The following is a 24,803-nucleotide window of genomic DNA, read 5'->3' on the forward strand; positions in this document are numbered from 1 at the left end:
AAAACCCCGTGCAATCTTTTCCATGTTCACCTCTGGGGTACCGTCGTGACAGCGCGATGCTTACAAGAAAAGCAAACAGGAGCATTTTAAAAATACGTCACTTAGGGAGAAACTCCCCTGCCTGCCGCTTGTTTTTGACTTAGGGTTACAGATGACTCACACTGAAAAACAAAGGCTACTCAGTTCCCCTTAGACTTGCGACCAGTGAAGAGGAGGGGGGAAGATAAGAAGTTTGCGTAAAAGGCGCACCCTCATTTTCGGCTGCAATTTCTGGGAAAAAAGGTGCGCCTCTTACACGCGCTTATACGGTATTCTTTTATATTTTTCCCCTAGGTTTGATTTGCTCTTATTTTCACAAATGTTCCTATTCTTTCCCTATTTTAAAAGCTCTTGTTGTTATACTATCCGCAAGAGGATAGGACTTTTCTTTAATAGGACACAATAAAAGACATTCATATGAGAAAAATATTTTTAACTAAATTGTGATAATTCTTAAAAATGATACTAAATTAACTAAACTCGCTGATTTATTAATCAAATTGATGGATTAATAAACTTATATTGCATTATAAACATTCTTTAGTCTTCTTTCTATCATTTCAACGTTTGTTTATACAGGATAGTTCGCCTCATTGGGGCAAAGTGCACACGTCCCGGTACGTCCCAATTAACCGGAATCTACTGTAGTGCTATAATTATGAAAATCTAAGGACGAGGTACACTCGTCATTGCGCGGTTTGGCATCGAAATTTTGTGAAGAGCTAGACTCATCATTACAGTCCAAGGGGTTAAAGATATCATTGCTTAAATTTTTAAAGATTGTTTTCTTATCTTTATTGCCACAGTGGGTTCGGGGGTCCCAGGGCGGGCCCCGCTAAGGATACGCTCTTGAGGACCGGGAACCAAGACTCTTAATAGTCTCAGAGACTTATACATCCGTGCCTCTCGAGAGGGGGAGGACAGAGGAAGGAAAAAGGAAGGGAGGCATCGCCGCAATGAGAGCCCGACGACACCTCCAGGGAAAGGATGGGGGAGGAAGGGAGGGGACGAGCAGTCCCGCACCGTCACAAAGGCGGGCGGGCCCTACTAACAGCGAAACCAAGCTTACGCAATTAATATTCTAACGACCTTGGAGGATCATTCTATGAGGAAGAATGACCCAACGATCAAATCGTTAGATCTTTATTGCCACAGTGAAAAATATCTTTAGTGACTCACCGTTTCAGGTCCATCCACAAAGTTGAACTTGTCTGGGTCAAAACCATTTTCGAACGCGGCCATCGAACCTTTGCATTGCTCCTTGAACATTTTGAAATCAGTCAGTTTGTCCAGGCATGATGAGCACACAGTCTGGGGATAGCCATCCGAGCGCGTCACCTGTAAGAGGCACAAGACGGGACTTAATAAAAACAATACCATCGTCCGTAGGCAAACGTACTTGCATAGGGTGACCAAAAAACAAAAAAGGGTAGTTTCCTTCATGGAAGAAAACTAAATACATTGATTGAGATTCCTTACACACCATTACTGTATTCATAATACATATACAAATTATTTGGTTTTAGAAAACCCAGTTTAGACAATTGGCAATGGCCAATTTTATCCTCATTTGAAAAAGGCCAGATCGGCACCCATGCGATGCCACTCCACGTGACATCACAGGGACCTAGTTTCTGTACGAGTAGATAGGAGTTTTACATCGTCTGAGATTATCAATGCATGCATGAGGCATAGAGCTCAGAGAAACATCTCTTAATCATCACAAGTTAAAAATACCTAATTTCGAAAATTTTCCTTCGTTTGATAGGGGAATAATAATCCTTATTTAAGACAAGCGCTACCAGCTAGCAGGGTACTCAACTACCTGCTAGCAGCCCGCGTCGTATCAGTGCTCAAGCCTCGCCCCAAGGTCACCTCACGTGCCGACAGCTGGAACCAGAAATATGTCTCACAGACTTTTCCCATCATTCCTACCTAGCCGTCGCGTTTTCACACATTTGAAATTTTTCACTTTTCGTTTAGTCGTGAAAAATTGATATTGTCATTTAAAAATCTAAAAGCATGAAATGCATACTCCGGGAGCAATAATCTTTCGATTAAGGCAATAAAAAAATAATAGGAAATAACCCTATTAACCCTTTCGAGACGGCGGAGTTTTCGTCTTAGCTTGACTGCTGTACCGAGCCCGAAGAGACTCTTCTTTCTCGTGGTACGGAGCATTTTTGGAGGGCATTCGTTAAGAAGGGTCTCGCTGAACCTTTTTCGACCCCTCCACGGTGGGACTCCGCATTATCTCAGACTCCAAGAGTAGTTGTGCTCCCTCCTTTCCGGGTTTACGACAATACCTGCGGCATTGGTTCGCGGTCAACTTATGTATTGCTTATATGTATTTAGCAAATGGATAATTGTTGCTTGCACGTAAATTACAGACATTGAATATAATTCCTCATTTTTATCTGAGCATTGTCAAATTTTAAATGAAGTTCTAAGGCCATCATCAAAGCATTTAACGCAGCAACAATTTCCATGTTGATGTTTATACATAACTCGAGATATAAGTTAATATTTGTCGTAGAATTTCGTTTAAAAATTGTAAACGCTGCTCAAAAGACAAACAATTCAATTCTTAGTTTATATTTCTTGAGAAATGAACTAATATTTATTTCGAAAATTGACTCTATAAACAATTGTATGACCGCTGTCCCATACCGCTGAGAGGGATTATAAAAGACGAAGGGTCCGGGTACCTGCTCCCGGATTCGGAGGGTTAATCCTGAACCCCGAAGCGTTGGGTCCCGAGACAAAGGCGACCTAAACCCACGACCATCCTGAAAGGGGGAGAGCTAGAAAACGTATATATACGGGTTTCGTTTTCTTGACCGGGAAAATCTCACACGTACATATACGCCCGTGGTCTCCCGGGTCAGGAAACGTCCACACGTATATATACGTGTACGGTAGGGAAAAGGTTAATGGAAACTTGGTCAAGTTCAGCACATACACAAAAACAAATATGGGTCAATCCATTTCAAATCACCCAGGCAAGGTTGCTCGACATTTTTAAATTTCCTGATTTTTTTCCATGTTCTTATAAGTGTGTTATGTAGCACATAATTTTTTTCTTAGTCGCTAAAGTTAAAGCGTCATCTTCATTGTAATATTTATTTTCAGTTCCTTTATATTTTAACAAAAATAATGTTTTTTAAGATATTTCCACTGAATTAAAAAAAATATTATGCAAAAAATTCTGTTCTCTTGGACTGCGGCATCTTTTATTTGCATCTGGTTTGTCTTCAAACATGGAAATTTGATTTTAAAGATGAGAATTTGAAAACAATTAAATCAATCACGACTGTTTAACTACAAAATTGTATATAAGAAAACACAAACACTTTGTAAAAAAAAAACAAAAAAATCGAATACTTTTTTGTACAGACTTCTAAAAGGCTTTATCTACATTGCAGATTCTTTAAATTTCCCTTTGCACTTTGGCACTCTTTTGGCCACACATACTGACTTTTTACACAGCTTACAAAAACCAACATTTCCATTTTTATTGCATTTTACCTTTACTTGTCAGTTTCTACTCCATTCTGGTTCAGTTTTGGGTGATTTCTTAGAATTGTCACTAATTACAACATGAGGGTGAAGAGAGCTTAGAGCAACAACACATTTTATCGATTTTCCCTAACAAATGGTAAGTGTAACATAACCGTTTTTGTACAATTTCTTTGGAAACAACTCTTCCTGAGAAGCTTTTATTCCGGCAGAGATATCCTTCTTTCTCTTATTTATGGTAACCAAAAAGTTTGTACCCTTTCTTTTTCTAGTAAAACCAAGCAAAGTGATGTGAAATTGGCCAGTAGTGATATTTCTGCCCTTGGTCCAGTAGGTCCGCATAAATTTCGTAGCATGATCTGTAAAGTGATTGCCAGCTTGACGAGAGTCGTCCTTGCCAAGGTAATGAAATCCGTTTATTAAATAATTACTATCCTTATTCCCTACAAGCCAGTATTTTTGCCCATATTTATCAGGCTTTGATGCCATGAATTGCGTGAATGGGCATCTAGCTTTGTTTGGAAACAGCTGTTCGTCAAAGGTTATGTGTGGCCCAGGCTATGGTTCCACAGCATGGCCATCTCCTTCTCAGGTAGGATCTTGAACGAGAAGGCGTCGTCACTTTGAAGCCTGGCCAGCATCACGTCGGTGCACAACATCACGACTACGCATAAATTTCTTCTGTCCAATAGCCAGTGTTGATCCATGTTCGTCTAAAACACAATGAGGAACACACCGCTAATACCGTACATAGCACATACAAATACTCAATCGTGTGTACATGCTACGATGTTTTTCCTTCCGTTAATGATCTTCTGTATTTGTAACATATAATTTATATATTCCAATTTAATTTTTATCGATTGGGTATCTAAATTAATGAGCCCTATATTTGTATTTTGAGAACAACTTATAGATCTCTGGACAAGTAAAAAAATATAATTATTATTAATGTACTTTTCTTGTTGCATATGGATGTCATACCTTTTCAAATCGCCCAATTCGGATAAAATTTGTCGCTCAACATTTTTAATTTTCCTGATTTTTTTATCACTTGTTGCCTACAAGTAGACAATCACAAAACGCTATAAAAAAATTTACAAGCCTAACTTTTTCTTTGACAGACATTTTTAAAAGGGTGGCCAGGCAAATTTTGATGAAAAACTTGGTTTGCGTAAAGATTAATTTCAAAGGTATTTTAAAAGTTATAAGAATAATTAAATTCAATCCCTTTTTAGATATTGACCTGTGAACATCGACGATAGGAAGCTTTTGGCATTGTTTTACGAGCTCTAGAAAGAAATGAGGGCATTGTCAGCGCTAAAAATTGTGCTGCAAGTAGCTCTTTAAGTATTCAGCATAGAAAAAAATTTTATTGGTCAGTCTCATCTCCTTCATAAAAATTTATGATGTTAAGAAGTTAGTATTGACAAATTTTTTCTGAGTTTTTACGGAAAGATTTTGACTAAGTGCTTTTTATGATAGAAAATTTGTAAAAATGGTTTCCTAAAATGAATTTCCTGCTAGACACATTGGTTTTTAAATTATTCTGATATCTTTTAAAATACCTTTGAAATTAAACTTCACGCAAACCACGTTTTTCATCAAAATTAGCCCGGTCGCCCTTTTAAAAATGGCTGCCAAAAAAAAGTATGGCTTGTGAATTTTTTCTCGAATAGGGTTTTGTGATTGTCTATTTGTAGGCAACAAGTGAGAAAAAAATCAGGAAAATTAAAAATGTTGAGCGACAAATTTTATCCGAATTGGGCGATTTGAAAAGGAATAACATCCATATGCAACAAGAAAAGTACATTATAATAATAATAATAATAATAATAATAATAATAATAATTTTTATTCACCGAAGTGGCAATATACATTGCATGGTTTCGTCACAAAATCACTATGATACAAATTACATAAATACAATAATACAAATTACATAGAATCATTTAAATAATCGCTAATATCATAATAGGCTTTACCTGCTAAAAAATTACATAATTTAACTTTGAATAGGGAAGGGGGACAGCTTTTCAATTCAGATGGAAGTTTATTAAAAATGATGGATGGAGTGTGATGAGGTCCCTTGAGAGCTAGAGATAGATGGTGACTTTTGAGGTGAACGTCACATTTTGAGCGAGTGTGGTAGTCATGCCATTCATGATTCCTTGGAAAATGCTCAGGATGCATTTTAACAAAAGTGGCACAATTCAAGATAAAAATGGAGGGAAGTGTTAATATTTTTAGGTCCAAAAAGATCGGTTTACCAGGAGTCCTCTTAGGCACTTGAACCATAGCTTTCAATGCTTGCTTCTGTAGAGAAAATAATTTTTTTGCATGGTGTGAAATTCCCCAGAACATAATACCATAAGATATATGAGCATGAACATTAGCATGGTAGATAAGTTTGAGGGTAGAAAGAGATAGAAATGGGGCCAGCCTTCTAAGCATAAAAATACCAGTGCTAACTCGATTCATGATGGCTTCAATGTGTGGTGTCCATTTAAGGTCGTCTGAAACCAGAAGACCTAAAAATTTAACACAGTTACTTTGGGTAATGGGCTCATTCATCAGATTAAGTTGGTGATTAATTATAGGTGTGACACTCTTAGGGTGGAAATCCAAGAAAACAGTTTTGTTAATGTTAATTGATAAATGGTTGGTATTGCACCACTCAGCCATCCTGGAAATTGAAGTATTGACAGAATTTACCAGATCAGAAATATTTCTAGAATGTGACAGACATGAAGTATCATCAGCATATAACACAACATCCTGTTGAGGAAACAGGTTTGGTAGGTTATTAACAAAAATAATAAACAGGAGGGGGCCAAGTATGGAACCTTGGGGGACCCCAGTATTAATATCTAAAGGAGAAGAGAATGAGATATCATTACTATACTGTGAGCGGCACGTATATTTCACAATTTGTTTTCTACCAGTTAAATATGATCTTATCCAGTCCAAGGTTTTTCCTCTCATTCCAATGTTGGCCAGCTTAAGTAAGAGAATATCATGATTGACTCTATCAAAAGCTTTTGACAAGTCATAAAACACTCCAAGTGTAAATTTTTGTCTCGGGCATTATAGATGGAATTTAACAATTGATATGCGGCAGTAATTGTCGATCTTGCTTTTCTGAAGCCATGCTGTGAATCATGTAAGATATCTTTTGATTCTAGATAAGAAATGATACGGGAATAGAACACTTTTTCGAAAATTTTGGAAAAAGCAGTAAGGACAGAAATTGGTCTATAATTGTTGGGGTCTGAGGATGAGCCTTTTTTCGGGATAGGAGATACTATGGCTAGTTTCATGCGAGAGGGAAATTCACCACTTAGGAAAGAGGTGTTAATAATATCAACTAGTGGACTTGCTATATAATGAATTACAGTTTTAATGATCGGCATAGGGATGTCATCAATTCCAGAGGACCAATTGTTGGGGAAGGAGTTAACAAGCTTTATGACTTCATGTGCATCAGTGGGCTGTAAGTACATTGAGCAGGGAAAAGGGGTGCGAGATATGAAGGCCTCAGAATTTATGGTGGGGCTTCGAGGAGAATTACAAAAGAGTTCATTAAAACAATTAGCAATAACATCGGGATCAGATGTGGACTGATGATTGAAATTGATAGTTGTGTTGTTGACACAATGTGAGGTAGACTTAGTATTATTCTTAATAACTTCCCAAGTTGCTTTGGTACGATTTTTCGAAGTAGAAATGTAATTTTCATTGATTACCCTTTTGTGCTCAACCACCTTGAGTTTAAATCTTTTTAGAGCCATATTATATGATTCCATCTGGTCTGGACATTAATAATAATTATATTTTTTTACTTGTCCAGAGATCTGTAGGTTGTGCTCAAAATACAAATATAGGACTCATTAATTTAGATACACAATCGATAAAAATTAAATTGGAATATATAAATTATATGTTACAAATACAGAAGATCATTAACCGAATAAAATAGATTTTTTTTCAGATACTTCAGTAGTTTCTTCTTAAAGACCGAGGTCCCACTCTCATTTTTCACCTCTGGAGGCAACCCATTAAAAATCTTCACGCCTATGTGTTTAGGACCTAGGGCAGTATTTTGAGTCCTGATAAAGTTTTGATGCAGGTCTTTACAAGTTCTATTGTTGTGGCCGTGGTAGTGGTCATTCGATGTGTACTGAAGAATTTTATTTTTTTACATGCATGTTAATGACATACATAGATATACGGAGTGTCCCATTTATCTTGACCACCCAAAATAACTTTTTGTCCAGATGAAAAATTCAAAAATGTGTCAAGCAAATGTTCTTAAGCCGTCAGGGGGACATTAATCAGCATGATTGCCTCCCTCGTAGCTTTGTTATTTACAAAGATATGAACAACGGTATGCCTTTTTTAAATGGCACCCTATATTTTTTATTCCGCAATTCATTTCCTCTCCGAAAGACTTATTAAAAAATGTAGCTCAGTAACCATTAACATAAACACAGTGTTATGAAAAATGAATGACTCTCTAGCGCTTAGGGCAGGTATGTGGGTATTGGAACTACTCCACTTGCTGACGTTGACGGTGAACAAATGAAAACAAAGCAAAATGCACACCAAACATTCAGTCAACCATCGTCCATTGACTTGCCGAATAAAAAATATAGGGTGCCACTTAACCCTGGAATGCCGGAAAATTGGCATACCCCAAGAATGCCGGGAGGGTGTCATTTTGACACCCATGTTCTTATAAGCGTGTTATGTAGCACATGCCCTTGGTCCAGTAGGTCCGCATAAATTTCGTAGCATGATCTGTAAAGTGATTGCCAGCTTGACGAGAGTCGTCCTTGCCAAGGTAATGAAATCCGTTTATTAAATAATTACTATCCTTATCCCCTACAAGCCAGTATTTTTGCCCATATTTATCAGGCTTTGATGCCATGAATTGCGTGAATGGGCATCTAGCTTTGTTTGGAAACAGCTGTTCGTCAAAGGTTATGTGTGGCCCAGGCTATGGTTCCACAGCATGGCCATCTCCTTCTCAGGTAGGATCTTGAACGAGAAGGCGTCGTCACTTTGAAGCCTGGCCAGCATCACGTCAGTGCACAACATCACGACTACGCATAAATTTCTTCTGTCCAATAGCCAGTGTTGATCCATGTTCGTCTAAAACACAATGAGGAACACACCGCTAATACCGTACATAGCACATACAAATACTCAATCGTGTGTACATGCTACGATGTTTTTCCGTCATAACTGAAGTAATACAATGCCCTAACCATAGCCTGGACCGCACATAACCATTGACGAACAGCTGTTTCCAAACAAAGCTAGATGCCCATTCACCCAATAGGGTAGTTTCCTTCATCAAAGAAAACAAAAGGCAATAATTGCGATTCGTTACCCACCAATAGTGTATTCATAATAAACAAGTTATTTCGTTTTATAAATGCCGGTGTAGACGAATGGCAATGGTCCATTTTTATCCTCATTTGAAAAGGGCCAGATTGGCACCCATGCGATGCCACTCCACGTGACGTCACAGGGACCTAGTTTCTATAGCAGAAGATAGGAGTTATACGTCGTCTGAGGTTACCAAAGCATGCATGAGGCGCAGAGCTCAGGGAAACATGTCTTAATAATCACTTATTAAAACTGGCTAAGGTCGGAAAGTTTTCCTCGTTTGATAAGGTATTAATAATCCTTATTTAAGCCAAGCGCTACCAGGCGGCAGGGCACTAGGCTACCCGCTGGCAGCCTGCGACGTATCAGCGCTAAGCCTCGCCTCAAGGTCACCTTACCGGGCGGAGGGGGAACCAGAAATACGACGTACGGAGAGATTTCCCATCATTCCTACTAACGCGTCGCGTTTTCGCGCGCTTGAAAATTTTCACTTTTCATTTAATCGCGAAAAATAGATATTATCATTAAAAAATCTAAAAGCGTGAAATACGTACTCCAGGAGTAATAATCTTTCGATTAAGGCAATAAAAAAATAATAGGAAACCACCCTATTCGTGCCATCAAAGACAGGAATATCATTTAGTATTGCAATGTTTTTCTCTGGTGTAACACGTGTATACGGTGTCATTATCAAGACTAAACTGCCGATGCAAGTCGGTAAGCACGTCTCGACTGATCGTGACACGCCAGCAAGCCAGTCTGTCAAACTCCACGCCAGGCAACCAAACACAGAGGCTCGGCAGAAGCAAACTGCATTGTTGCGCAATAGGGTGCCTCGTTTTGCCACTTTTTTTTTAGGAGCGAATCGTAATACCCGGCAAAAGTTGCGTATCTGGGTGGGTATTACAGATATGATCATTTTTCAAAATCGGTTAATGTCTTCTGTTTGCCATTTTGTCTTGAAATTTTGAAATTTTTAGCGAAAAATGTAAATAATTTAAATTTGGTTTTAGCAAGCACTCATTTTTTCCAATGGAATAAAGCAATGATCTTTCCTTGATATTTTAGACCAAAAACGCTAGCTCTATTGCTTTTAATTATCGAGAAAATGACCTTTTATCGTGTCCCCTAAAGCACTTTTGTGGGATAGGCAACCCGCAACAATAATTCTCTTTTTATGCCATGCATGCGATAAATGACGCGAAATAGTGTTTTTTTTTAAGTCCAAAACGTGGAAATCATGTCTGAAGTTGTCAAGGGTAGTCACTAGGATGAGATTATGCTCTTTTATGCCATCGCCGTCTGTAATGACCACGCATGCGATAACATGCGATATTTTTGTGCACAAAGATATCACTGTTATCAGTTTTTGTCAAGGTATGCGCCATTCGGAAAAAAGCATCTATTCCAGCAGTTACACAAACCAGAGTACTTCAACTCATCTCACACTACACGATGAAAACCATAGGGCATTCTTTGTGGATCAGCGATGTCTAAGAATATTCCGAATTGGAACTATTGACATTCCTATGCCAAAAAATGCAAGACAGGGCTGAACTAAATCATTTAAATGAGAGGCATAAACTCAAATCACCTGAATCATCGGTTTTCATATTTGAATGATTATGAATATTTTGAGGATATTTATAATTGATGAGGAAAATCATGACGAATGGTACGCTAATGATGTAGCATTCACCAAACCAAAAGAAAGAAAGTCCATATTCAAATTAGATATGACTGAGACTGCCATAATTCCCTAGAGATACATATAGTGTAAGTGAGAGGGCTGATGCACACACTACATGTACTGTACTTCACGCAGCTTTAAAAGCTGGAATTATAGTTCAAGAGAAATATAGTGTCATATCGTCGGCATTCTTTACAGACAAGAGCAAAATTTGGCATTCTAAATTAAAACGTTCTCTATATCTGAAGCGCTGCTTTAGGGATGATTGTCAGGTAACTTAGTTTCAAAACCGCCAGAATGTGAAAAGCTCCCAGTGGTGTCATTTCATCTCCTAAGTTGTGACTTGCTAAACGACAGCCCAGAAGAAATCTAAAGTCATAATAAGGAACCGAAGTACTTAGGCCGTTTTCCAATCAACGTAGTATACACTCGTTCCCTTGTTCCCTTTCTTTCCCTTGCACCCTTACTAATGCTCTAGTGGCACCATAAAGTGTGAACAGAAATAATGCAAACTATTGACAGTAACAAAATGTGACGCACGGGGTAGTGTTGGAACATCTGGTGGTTGATTTAAGAATCAATTTCACCTTTATACTTATATTTTTGCATTTGGAGAGCAAGAATTCACAATGCCGATATAATATTACGTAAAAGAGCTAGCATAATAAGCACAAAATTACTTAACACTCCAGTTCAAGATTTCTTAGTTTTCCATTGCCGCCATTGACCACAGCTAACAGAGTTCCTAGTTCTTATACATTTCTACTAAGATACCTACTACCAAGAAATTCATCGAAATAGTGACATTTATATTAAAAGTCTATGCAGTGATGCAATGCAGGATCAGGACTCGATCTTCAATCGCCCATGGTGATCGTCACGTCTGTGAGACCATTCATAGATATCCTAGCCCAGGAATCACCGAGCAGTAGTTCATTCATCCATCCAAACAAAAGTGTTTCCCGCACTCCCAGAAAATCTTCTTTTCGCAGTGATAAGATATCATAGACTGACCGTCCGACAAGAGGCACTGATGAAAATTCTTAGAGCTATAGAACATGAAGCAGATAATTTAAATCATTGCATAAGATGAAAAATTATTCCTCATTTGATTTTTGTGGCCATGCGGATTATGGAGAAAGGATTCATTGTGAAGTGATCCGGAAATGGAAGATTTCCATTTCCAAAATATGCATAAACATGTTGTTGTGTGACGTCTCAGAATAGCCAGCTATGACAAAGTATGCCTCGGGATTTGCACCTTTTCAATTTTAAGAACGCCTAACCTTCCTCTTCCCCTTCCTCTTGGACGAAAACATCCTGGTTCCACTTCACTATATAATGGCTAGGTGGAGATGCTATTAGGTCTGTCGCACTCAGGATCTCACTCAGTAACTCACAGTTGGAGTCGAAGCGCAGGCCTTATGTCCCGTGCGACCGAAGCGCCTCGCTATCCACCCGTGCCGTCACCAGCAGCTCCTCCCCTTCCCAAGAATTTGGTAGTATACTAAATTTTGGCTATTCTAGACGCACTGACTCATAATTACTTTATGTATTGAATTGATTGGGAAACTGGGATTTTAAAAGGAAATAAACTTTGGGTTAAAAACTTCAAATACTTGTTGAGACGTCAAAACTGCTGGAATGACCGGATGATAGAAGGCTGTATGCCGTGGCTGCTGCTCGGGCTTAGCTCAAGGATAAATTTAAAGGAAATACGCTCCACAGATGGTAGAGTGGGTGGATTCCCTAAGAAATTGCTTGAGAATAAGATTGGTAGGGCGCCAGGTGCATTCATTCGATGCACCGCCAAAAAAAAGGGAACAGTTTTACAAGAAAGCAGTCACAGAATGTAGACAATTTTAAAATACATTATATTTAACTATGGTCGAAGACAATTTGCAGAATTTTAGCTTTCACAAAAACGATGTCCACACATCACACAATTTTTGAGTTGGTCGTAGATGAGGTAGTTCTTCAGGCATCAAAATTAAAACATAGGTCACATCCACATTTACAATGAAAGAAAACTTACTCCTCATAAGGCTCTTAACATTTGTTCAAACAAAAATAAAATCTTCATGGCCAACTTCTGTCATGAAAGAGCACATGTTGAGATAGGAGAGAGGACTCGGCGGCAGATTACTGCCACATGGACAACACCATGGTCAGGAGAGAAGAAAAAGAAAGGCTTCAACCCCAGATAAAAGCCCTTCAACGAGAAGAACATTGCAAAATCAGGGAGGAGGCAAGCTTGACAAGAGTGACCTAGGCATGGAGCTGTATGGAGCTTACCGATCACGGGCGGATCGGACGACGCGGTGGGAAAGACCTTTCTTCACGCGACGCCAGAGAGAGAGAGAGCTAGAGAGCCTCACGCATGCACGTCCCGGCGGCGGAGGGGAAGGAAAGGAGGGGAGAAGAGGAAGGGAGGGTAGTGAAGTGAAAGTTTCCGCAGAGGTGCCGGACGCGGGCGAATCCCGAACTAAAATTTCCGAACTCCTGCAGGAGTTCACGGGTCCCGGAGTGAACCGTGACATTGTGTGTGATAACTTGCTTCCCGACACCAAGGGCAAGAACCCACACGCAATTTGAGGCGTGCGACCTGCGACTTTTCGAGGAGGTGGGCCACACCCTAACAATTGGGAAAGCACTGATGTTTAATTGTCGTGCTACCAGTTGAGAGGAAAATATCAAGTGAAGAAGTAGTTGAAAAACTGTCTCTATCTTAAAATACCGTATTTGCACGAACCTAAGACGAGGTTTTTTTTCCTCCTAACTCCTGCAGAAAAGAGGGTTCATCTTAGAATCGGATGCAAAATTCTCGACGTCAATCGGGTTGCATAATTTACGTCGGAAAATTATGGACACCTGAGTTTGCCACCTGATAGCTATACAACGAAAAATCAACGTCAAAAATAGCTTAACAGTAATTTAGCATATTTAATTTTGCGTTCAAGTAAAAAAAAACATTTTCCATTTTAGGGCAGCAGGCAAAAATTCGGTGCGTGCCGATCAGCCGCTAGGTGCACTTCTGCCGAGTCCACGAGATTGCCTACTTTACCCTGGGTTCGGCTCCATTCAAGTTAAAGCTCGATCAACTCACAAAATGTTCGTGTGATTGGTTACAATTTACCTAAATTGTAACGTTAAAGCCTCAATGTCGTCGCGGAATAAACTGCTACAAAGTCGTTGCATTTTTCTCAGAGCAACGGTAAGAAGGCAACATGATTTGCCTCTGATTAGAGAGATCGATTCAGTTGCCTTTCAGAATATTACGATGGCAGAGAAAGAAGTTATTACACTGCCGCTTTCAAAAGAAAAGTAATTCAGTGGAACCCCGATCTATCGTACCCATATTGATCATTTTCGCGCATTCATCGTCCGCCGTTTCTGGTCCCAAATAAAGTTCCATATAGGCAATGCAATTTTTTCTCGCATCTCCGAAGTATAGCTTTCCCGCAATGATCGTTTGAAGATCGTGGTCCCGACGTATAATTTTCCCGCATCCATCTTTTGACGAGCATGCGACGAAATAAATACAATGTGTCATTTATGGCTAATAACGACAGGAACATAGATTAAATCTTCCCCACGAAATGAAACTACCATTGGGAGAAGCTCAAAGCCGTGGGATAGTGACATAAGCGCATTTCCCAAGATCCGCTATCCCCCTCCATTCTGCACTCGCCTCCCCCCTCTGACGCTTTCCTCTTCTCCAAAATCAAACAAAAGGTCCCAGCTAGTGCAGGGATCGTATTACGAAGACCTTAGCTTAAAAAAAAATATCAAGTTACACGAGAACAACAGAAACGCATTTCACCCCCCCCCCCCTTTTCTCACCCACTGACCTTTTTCAGCCTACCTGCTTCAAAGTTCCCAGTTTCTGGAGGCCAACCGCTGCATGAATCACCTATTAGCTCAAAAGGTGTCTAACAATGAATTTCGGCAATTGGTATTATTCTTTTATTAGGCTGAAATATTTGCAATGTGCTCGTAGTTAAAAAAAGAACGAGACCAAATACGACGTATTTCTAACGTTATCTAAGTATTTCTAAGCAAGGAACTAGTTGGAAAAATACGATGGTGATTTTCGAGGAAACACTATATCCTCGTAGCTGAGCTTCTCGGCAGTTAATGCGGCATTTTTTTCCGAAAACAGGATATCAGGTTATTATCAGTTGTCAATTTACGAGTTATACCATAAGTCTCACTTTTCAGAGTTACTGACGAAGGGATATCTTCTTAGGATATTTTGTTCCTCCCTACTAGCAATCCGAATTCATCCGCCCATCTGGCGCTACGCTAATTAGAAAAGAATGGGTATCTTTGGGACAAAAAATTTCATGGCGCAGTCATATGGCCATGCTTCACCCTCTGCAGTATACTCTGCGTACGCCGAACGCGATAGCATATCTCGTACGAGTGGTTCCATACTTTCCAGGGTGGCTTGCCTTCATGCCACCGAGTGTTTTCCGTGTGGGTTTAATAAAGTCAGGTTTCATTATCACTAGTTTAATTTAATTGGTCTTCAGACCATGGACCCTCCGAAGAAACAATTAGTTGAATCAACAATAAGACCTAAGTGTCTCGATAAAGTACCACTATTCCTGTCATTACGCGCCAAAAATCCTGAGTTTCCTGGGGCATAGGCAACCTAGCCAAACATCCCCGCATTGAACGTTTTCCCCTAGAAAATTTTTCTCCCCATAGTGGAGTTCCAAAAAAGGGGGGGTCGTCTTAGAATCGTGTTCGTCTTAGATTCGTGCAAATACGGTACTTGGCCAGAATATTCATTCGCCGTATATCTCTGTCACGCAGTGGCAGTGGAACGGACAGTAAAGTTTGCCTCTAAAGCGGCTACGTTTTTAAGTGGGAATAACGCCAGGGATGGCTGCAGCAGATCCACTTTGATTTCTCGGGAATTTCTGCCAAAATATCAATTGAAATCTCAAACTATCACAATTTTTCCGGACGGTGACGATTCTGAACAAATAAACTGGTCTGCATTACGTTGGTTGGGTGGATGAGGCGGAGGAGCCCAAGGTGCAGCAGCCACCTCCACGTGGTGGGCTCTGGGTCGCTTGGCTACCGTTTCTATGGATAGGTGAGCAAGGAGCTGCACATTTGCTAGATCATACTAAAATATAAAACCCCTTTTCTACCGCAGGGAGATGAATTTGACCCTATAGGGACATAAAAACCTCTAGTTAATCCAGAATGATAGTTTCCTCCTTCAGAGTATCTTAAAGAGTCACTAAATACAACATGAGGGTGAAGAGAGCTTAGAGCAACAACACATTTTATCGATTTTCCCTAACAAATGGTAAGTGTAACATAACCGTTTTTGTACAATTTATTTGGAAACAACTCTTCCTGAGAAGCTTTTATTCCAGCAGGGATATCCTTCTTTCTCTTATTTATGGTAACCAAAAAGTTTGTACCCTTTTTTTCAAGTAAAACCAAGCAAAGTGATGTGAAATTGGCCAGTAGTGTAATTTCTGCCCTTGGTCCAGTAGGTCCGCATAAATTTCGTAGCATGATCTGTAAAGTGATTGCCAGCTTGACGAGAGTCGTCCTTGCCAAGGTAATGAAATGCGTTTATTAAATAATTACTTTGAAGCCTGGCCAGCATCACGTCGGTGCACAACATCACGACTACGCATAAATTTCTTCTGTCCAATAGCCAGTGTTGATCCATGTTCGTCTAAAACACAATGAGGAACACACCGCTAATACCGTACATAGCACATACAAATACTCAATCGTGTGTACATGCTACAATGTTTTTCCGTCGTAACTGAAGTAATACAATGCCCTAACCATAGCCTGGACCACACATAACCATTGACGAACAGCTGTTTCCAAACAAAGCTAGATGCCCATTCACCCAATTCATGCCATCAAAGACAGGAATATCATTTAGTATTGCAATATTTTTCTCTGGTGTAACACGTGTATACGGTGTCATTATCAAGACCAAACTGCCGATGCAAGTCGGTAAGCACGTCTCGACTGATCGTGACACGCCAGCGAGCCAGTCTGTCAAACTCCACGCCAGGCAACCAAACACAGAGGCTCAGCAGAAGCAAACTGCATTGTTGCGCAATAGGGTGCCTCGTTTTGCCACTTTTTTTTTAGGAGCGAATCGTAATACCCGGCAAAAGTTGCGTATCTGGGTGGGTATTACAGATATGATCATTTTTCAAAATCGGTTAATGTCTTCTGTTTGCCATTTTGTCTTGAAATTTTGAAATTTTTAGCGAAAAATGTAAATAATTTAAATTTGGTTTTAGCAAGCACTCATTTTTTCCAATGGAGTATAGCATTGATCTTTCCTTGATATTTTAGACCTAAAACGCTAGCTTTAATGCTTTTGATTATCGAGAAAATGACCTTTTATCGTGTCCCCTAAAGCAGTTTTGTGGGGTAGGCAACCCGCAACAATCAGTCTCATTTTATGCCATGCATGCAATAAATGAAGCGAAATAGAGATTTTTTTAAAAGTGCAAAACGTGGAAATCATGTCTGAAGTTGTCAAGGGTAGTCACTAGGATGAGATTATGCTCTTTTATGCCATCGCCGTCTGTAATGACCATGAATGCGATAACAATTTATGCGATAACATGCGATATTTTTGTGCACGAAGATATCACTGTTATCAGTTTTTGTCAAGGTATGCGCCATTCGGATAAAAGCATCTATTCCAGCAGTTACACAAACCAGAGTACTTCAACTCATCTCACGCTACACGATGAAAACCATAGGGCATTCTTTGTGGATCAGCGATGTCAGAATATTCCGAATTGGAACTATTGACATTCCTATGCCAAAAAATGCAAGACAGGGCTGAACTAAATCATTTAAATGAGAGGCATAAACTCAAATCACCTGAATCATCGGTTTTCATATTTGAATGATTATGAATATTTTGAGGATACCCTAATTGATGAGGAAAATCATGACGAATGGTATGCTAATGATGTAGCATTCACCAAACCAAAAGAAAGAAAGAAAGTCCATATTCAAATTAGATATGACTGAGACTGCCATAATAACGAATAATCTAACGAATCTAACGAATAATCTAATCTGCCATAATAACGACTGCCATAAGACGAATTGGAATAATCAAGCAGCATAAATTGTGCAACAACTGCTTAAGAAGGAATCATTATGCAATGGAGTGAAAATCGAAACGCTCATGCTTCAAATGTAATCGACATCACCACACCTTGTTGCACCAAGACAAGCCACACCACGTCGAGTCACCAAGAGTCAATTCAGAACAGACAGGAACGTCAGGATCAAGAAACCCGTGCTTCAGCACAGCCTCACCTGAGTTATTACACAATGAGAAGAAAATCAATATCGCAAGTATTACTGAGCACAGCCGTCATCCAAGTCAGAGACAAGACTGGACGGTGGGTCAATTGTCGAGCCTTACTTGACAGTGGCTCACAAACACATTTCATTAATGAACATTGTGCACAACTTTTGGGAATACGAAAGAAAAGAAACCATATCCCACTACAAGGATTCAATAGCATCACGTCATCAACCACTCACAGTGTGGACATAGAAATCAAATCAATAACGACTGATTTCACTGCTAAATTGAATTGTGCTGTACTTCCAAAAATTACAGGCAATTTACCAACAACACTCATCTCTTGCAAGAATCTAGGTTTGCCAAGAAATATTCAATTAGCTGACCCAAGATTTAATGAACCACAAAAAATCAACATCCTAATTGGAGCAGAACTGTTTTGTAAGTTACTGTTGCCAGAGCAAAAGACCAGACCTGGACCATACCCAGTTCTTCAAAATACAAAATTGGGTTGGATCATAAGTGGAGAGTATAAAACAGATCAAGACCAAGTAAATCAGACTCAACAACTAACTTTGCTTGCAAGAAGTGATTCCATGCTGGAACAACAGTTAAGTAAGTGGTGGGACATCGAAGAAATGGAACAACCAGTTCATTCTAAGGAGGAACAGCTTTGTGAACAACATTTCACAATTCATACAGTACGAGATGACAAAGGCCGCTTTATTGTAAGACTACCAACAAAAAACGGCATTGAAAATCTAGGAGACTCTCGAGAGACGGCACTGCTGAGATTTCACCAAATCGAAAGAAGATTGGAAAGGAACATTGCCTTGAAGAAGGACTATACGAACTTCATGCAAGAATATGAAGAGCTTGGACATATGATATTGAGTACTGAAGAAGGAGGAGTCAAATATTATCTTCCACATCACCCGGTGTTCAAGGAAGTAAGCTCTACAACAAGACTACGAGTCGTCTTTGATACATCTACGCGTACACCCAATGGAAAATCATTAAATGATATGCTACTTGTCGGACCCACAATTCAACAGGACCAATGGTCTACCACCATGAGATTTAGGTTTCATTCAGTCGCCTTGACAACTGACATATGAAAGATGTATCGTCAGATACTGATGCATCCTGAAGACCAAGAACTACAAAGGGTCCTGTGGCGGAAAGATCCAAATGAGGATCTACAGGAGTATAAACTCACCACAGTAACTTACAGCACAGCAGCAGCGCCATTCCTGGCAGTGAGATGTTTGCAGGAATTAGCAATGAGAGAACGAGAAAACTATCCCGAAGAAGCAGAGGCCTTGACAAGAGATTCTTACGTGGACGACGGTTTAACTGGATCAGATACTCCAGAAAGTGCAATCAAACTACAAAGGGAACTACAAGAATTATTAGAACTAGGAGGATTTCAACTCAGAAAATGGTGCAGTAATGACAGGAAGGTGTTGGAGGCCATTCCAACACAATTAAAAGAGCTAAACCATTCGTTGGCAGATGATGATAGTCAGATGGTGAAAACACTAGGTTTGAAATGGCTACCTAAATCTGATCAGTTTGTTATTGTGAATTCAATCCACAAACCTCTATTGCCAGTTTTGGATTCATACTGCACGAAAAGGAAAATTCTCTCTGTAATATCATCAACATTTGATCCCTTAGGATTAGTGAGTCCAATCACCATAACCTTCAAAATATTCATGCAGAAACTGTGGCAGTGCAAATATAATTGGGATGAAAGATTACCATGTCAACTATTACAAGAATGGTTTTCTCTATGTAAACAGATCCCAGCAATGAATGACATTATGATTAATCGTTTCGTGCTAACAAGAGGTTAAATAAGATCGATTGAATTACATGGATTCTCAGATGCTTCTGAGAGAGCTTATGGGGCATGTATTTACATCCGATCTACCAATCAAAACAATGAACACACAGTGCATTTGTTGTGCTCAAAGTCAAGGGTAGCGCCCATTAAACAAATAACTCTCCCAAGATTGGAACTATGTGGAGCATTACTACTATCAAGATTAATGAAGAAACTGCAGAAAACGCTCATATTCATAAAATTGACAGCGTACATCTATGGACAGATTCAACAGTAACCTTGGCATGGGTGTCTGGATGTCCGACGAAATGGAAAACATTTGTTGCCAACCGAGTGGCTGAGATACAGAGCAGTACAAAAAAATTGAAGCATGTACCATCTCAAGACAACCCTGCTGATCTTATTTCCCGCGGAATATCTGCCGAAATGCTACGTGAGTGTTCCTTATGGTGGGCGGGTCCAGATTGGCTGAAACAAGATCCAAGTAATTGGCCGCAAGGAAGAGTGCTTTGATGATATTCCCGATGAGAGAAATGCAATCATTTGTTTAAATGCATGCAAGGTTGAAAGGCTATTCATTCATAATTATTCAACCTTTACCAAATTACAGAGGGTAACAGCCTACCTGCTGCGATTTGTTTCCAATTGTCAACGGAAAAAACAGCATTCCTCTGCATCACTGACCCCGCATGAGTTGAAGGCAGCAACAAGAAAACTTGTCAAAATTGCACAAGTTGAATCATATTCATCTGATATGACTTCATTAAAGGAAAACAGCGTTGTAAATGGTAAGAGTAAACTCAAGCAGCTACTTCCTTTTCTAGATGGTGAAGACATATTGAGAGTAGGAGGGAGATTGCACGCTGCAGAATTACCATACAATTCTAAACATCCTATGATACTTCCACCAAGGCATCATATCACAAAATTGCTGATTGAATATGAGCACCAGAGACTACTACACGCAGGACCTCAGCTGATGATAGCTTCACTTAGAGAAACCCTTTTGGATACAAAGGATTAGGCCAGCAGTCAAGGCAGTGAATTCAACACGAATTATCACCCCATCTCCTCGTGCAAGGCCACAGATTCTTTTCTGATATCACTCGATGTGAAGTGCAGCTCACACACCTAAAATTAATAAATAAGAAAATAGCAACTAAATTACTGTCATTTCATTTTCAATTTAAGGCATTTCTGAACGAGAAATACATCTAATGACTTGGCTGGAAAATATAGGAGATAAATATACATACCTCAATGATTTTTTTATATAAAACTAGATATAAGCATAAGATAATTTGAGATGATGAAAGCCGGACACAGTTAAATTCCGGTTCATTACACCACTCATGATTATAAGAGAAAAACGCATATTTTCACTCACGGCGGTTCATCCACACTACTTAATAACATATACAAGTTTCTGACGAGACTCGATGAATTACTCATCATTGCTTTCCATGCAACTCATTAAGTGATCATTCAAAGAAAGTTATCAAAAATCCTATCTTTGTGTGAATATGTTACAAACATTGAATCCGCAATCATCCGACAAGCAAAAGATTTGTAAAAATATTTCAATATCTCCTACCATCACCTGCTAAATACTTCCTTAAATCGATGCGACAGATTTTTTCTAAGCTACATTAATTCATCAATTATATTTATCGATACCTCAAGCACAGTAGAGCGATGATACTAACAAAAAATATCAGCTGAAAGACGATTTGCGCCTTTTGCATGACGTTTTATGAAACAATGGAACAGCCGTTATTCGCGCTGTGTAAACGGGAAATTATGATCATACTATTGTGGTGTAAACGGGAAAGTATAGATGTGACCATGGTCAAAACTTTTGTAGTGTATATGATAGGCTAACTCTATACAAATTGCGCAGGATGCTATCGGCCTCTCAGCTGTTGACGTTGTGTGATGTTTATATGGATGGACCTCCGTTCACCCTCCCTAAAGTTAAGATAAAAACTACGGTAGGATTGAGTTATTCGAGTGGTTGTATTTCGTATTATAACAGCTATTTATTAAAAGTAATCGTGAGAACTAATAACAAGGCAAGGGATACGAGAGATTATGCTCGGAAATATATTTAAGTACTGCGATCGACGACCCAGAAATTCAGACCAAGAAGGAAATACCTTTTAGTTTACCGCTTAACCCATTGGTTGTTTATATAGAGGAGCACCCTATAAAATTTATTGACTTAGAAATAAAGAGCGGCTTTAAAATAAACATCATTTCACCTCCATGAATAACCTAAAAAATTAACATGTTAAAAAGTAATGCGTTATTTTCTAGCACCTTTCGCCGCGGTATTTAAGGAGAGAAAAAATTTATGACGCTTAACAACATTTATTTAAAATAAAAATCAGATATATACATTTTCCGGTAAACATTTCATATTGAAGAGGTCAAACAGCATATCAAACAATGTCACAAGGCATGGCCATCAAAGCATAAATATTACTCCAGAAAGTGGAATAAATAAAAGCTGCCACAGGTTCTTAATTTCAATTTCAGCCGGAAACAACCTCCATAGATCGTGCCATTTGAAGTTCACCGATGAACCGTCACCAGCAACAGCTATCAGTTTCACAGGCACCACAATATCTGATGGAAAAATTTGATGAAAGAAACATGATCAGTACAAATGTAAGGGCTAATTAGAAAACTTTATGTGATATTACAAAAAAACTAGTCTTAACATTCTATATATTAGACAAATAATGTTTTAAAAATATGAAGCCACAAGGAAGATAAATATATTGTCAATCTAATATTTCTAAACACCAAGACCAGTATAATGAAATAATAATGACTTCCGAATTGGAGAAATGTCTCGACAAATAGCATTATACTACCGTATAACTCAATACCTACTGATTAAAATCAAATTTTACAATAGAGAGGAAATTATTGAATTAATCTCGATAATGGTAGCCACACCAGGTTCTTCATAATTGATTATATGACCAAATTTTCAAAGTTCACTCTAAAGAAAGTTTTAGCTGCAGAGAAAATTATTATGTTGTTCTAAATACCACATATATACATAATTCCACTCAGCACTCATGGATTTTCCAATATACCTACTGTATTGGAAGGCGGCTAGACGTCAATTTACTAAGTCTTTTCAATATGAGAACTTATACATCGTCATTTCCTCAGTAGTTCTTTCATGTTCTCACTACTTAATTCATACAATATTCGTTCATTTCATCTCCAAGAAATACTTCATCTTTAATTATTTCCACAGATTTTCATGCTTCACCGATCACAATAAGGAGTTTTACCTGCAAGAGTAAGATGGATTAATTCAAAAATACCACGCATAGATATGATATCACTCAGTACCCTTGGATTTTCAACATACCTAGAGTATAGTAAGGCAGATAAATATCAATTAAGGTACCCTTATCGATAGGAGAACAAATATTGACATTTCATCAATGTTCTTTCATGTTCCACTGATTCATAAAATATTTGTTGATCTCATTTCCAAGATCTTATCTACTTATGTTCACAGGTTTTCATAGTTCACTGATCACAACAAGAAGTTTTACCTGGAAGGGAAAGATGAATTAGTTCAAAATACCTCTTATATATTCCATATCACTTAGTAGCAATTGATTTTCCAATGTACCTTCAGTATTAGAAGGCGGCCAGATGCCAAATTAGCATGTCTTTCGGAAATAAAGATATATGTTGTCATTTCATCAGCAGTCTTTTCATGTTCCACTGATTCATACAATATTTCCTGATTTCATTTGTTAGAAGTACAACTCATCTACTTATTTTCACAGATTTTCATGGTTCACTGATCACAATAAGAAGTTTTAAAAAGAGGAGAGGGCCTGAAACACTGTGGGAGTAGCACCAGGGGACAACTTTAGGCGATCTAACTCGTAACTTTTCACTTCACCGTTCTTATTCATGTAAGTTACTCGGTGTAGGATATCCCGCTCAGCAAAATGCTTGAAGCAAACTATTGCGCTTGAAGAAAGATTCCAATCTTTCCGAGGGATATTCTTCAGCCACTTCTGTCTACTGCGTTCATCTTTGGTGAACTGGAACACAGTCACATACCCCTTGTTTTTGGTGGATAGGTAGTTGCTTCTGCAATATGCACACAACAACGCTTGGGCTCCTTTAATGAAAACCATGGAAAGTTGCATTAATAAAGATACTTTCGCAACGAGTAGCCATTCGTTGTTCAATAATATACGACGTTATTATAAACACAACTACACATAGTTATTCATAAGGCACACCAAATAAAGCTATCAATGTTAACCCGAGAATAATAATATTGTAAAAACAACGCAGCATTTATAAACCCGACAAATACGCCTCGTTTCATTGTGTACTCTCAACGTTACTTCGTGGCCGGCCGCCAAGAGACGCTATGCTTTGGATGAAATACTGCTGAATATCCACTCACAATTCACTGAGAATATCTTTAACCTATTTTACTTACCGTAACGCAAAACAAAGAACAGAAAAATAATTCTTGTTCCCCCTTTTACACCAGTATTGCTGCACTCTCAATTCCCCACCATTAATGGCCGGCCGGCATGTGACCGCAACTCTTTTGAAGTAATAAACGTGATTTTCCTCCTTCAGCTCCCAAAAATTATCTTAAAACTATTGTACGTACCTACACGTAACACTAATTCAGGTTGATTCCATTCCTTTTATCCATCATGGATACATCCATCTCTTTTCCACCATGGATTCCATGAACGTGTGCTGTCTGGCACAAATATAATTTTCCTCGATCGAGAGTGTGAGCGAGAATGTCAAAAGCATTTAAGTCTGTGGTAAGAATTTATTGAGAAATAATGAAAACTATTAATTATTGAAGCAATAATACACAAACAATATTAAAATCAACCTCCAAATACACTCGCGCGTAGGATTTTTTCGAGATACCAACACTAATTCGTCCACCGATCGACGCTTAA

The 24,803-nt window shown here is 38.8% G+C and overlaps 1 protein-coding gene and 1 long non-coding RNA gene across 5 annotated transcripts in view; both read right to left on the reverse strand.

The window, feature by feature from the left end:
- Positions 1 to 21,475, reverse strand: part of LOC124170117 (gastrula zinc finger protein xLCGF3.1-like) — a 114,871-nt gene extending 93,396 nt beyond the window's left edge. For 3 of the 4 annotated variants that reach the window (XR_006867321.1, XR_006867319.1, XM_046548800.1), the window contains exon 1: positions 20,447 to 21,127. Coding sequence is in view for 1 of the 4 variants with exons in the window: in XM_046548800.1 (XP_046404756.1) it covers positions 20,447 to 20,488 (42 nt within the window). In the remaining 3 variants the exon portion in view is untranslated. Of the gene's footprint in view, positions 1 to 20,446; positions 21,128 to 21,208 lie in introns of those variants that run through there. The other variant, XR_006867320.1, reaches the window with a different exon arrangement.
- A 2,466-nt stretch (positions 21,476 to 23,941) lies between these two features.
- LOC124170219 lies at positions 23,942 to 24,756 on the reverse strand. Its single transcript, XR_006867374.1, has 2 exons — positions 24,497 to 24,756; positions 23,942 to 23,986 (listed from the first exon to the last, which is right to left on the reverse strand). It is a non-coding gene; the product is annotated as an uncharacterized LOC124170219 (long non-coding RNA).
- Positions 24,757 to 24,803: the final 47 nt, after the last annotated feature.

Source organism: Ischnura elegans, chromosome 13 (genome assembly GCF_921293095.1).
Source record: "Ischnura elegans chromosome 13, ioIscEleg1.1, whole genome shotgun sequence".
Taxonomy (NCBI): Eukaryota; Metazoa; Arthropoda; class Insecta; order Odonata; family Coenagrionidae; genus Ischnura; species Ischnura elegans.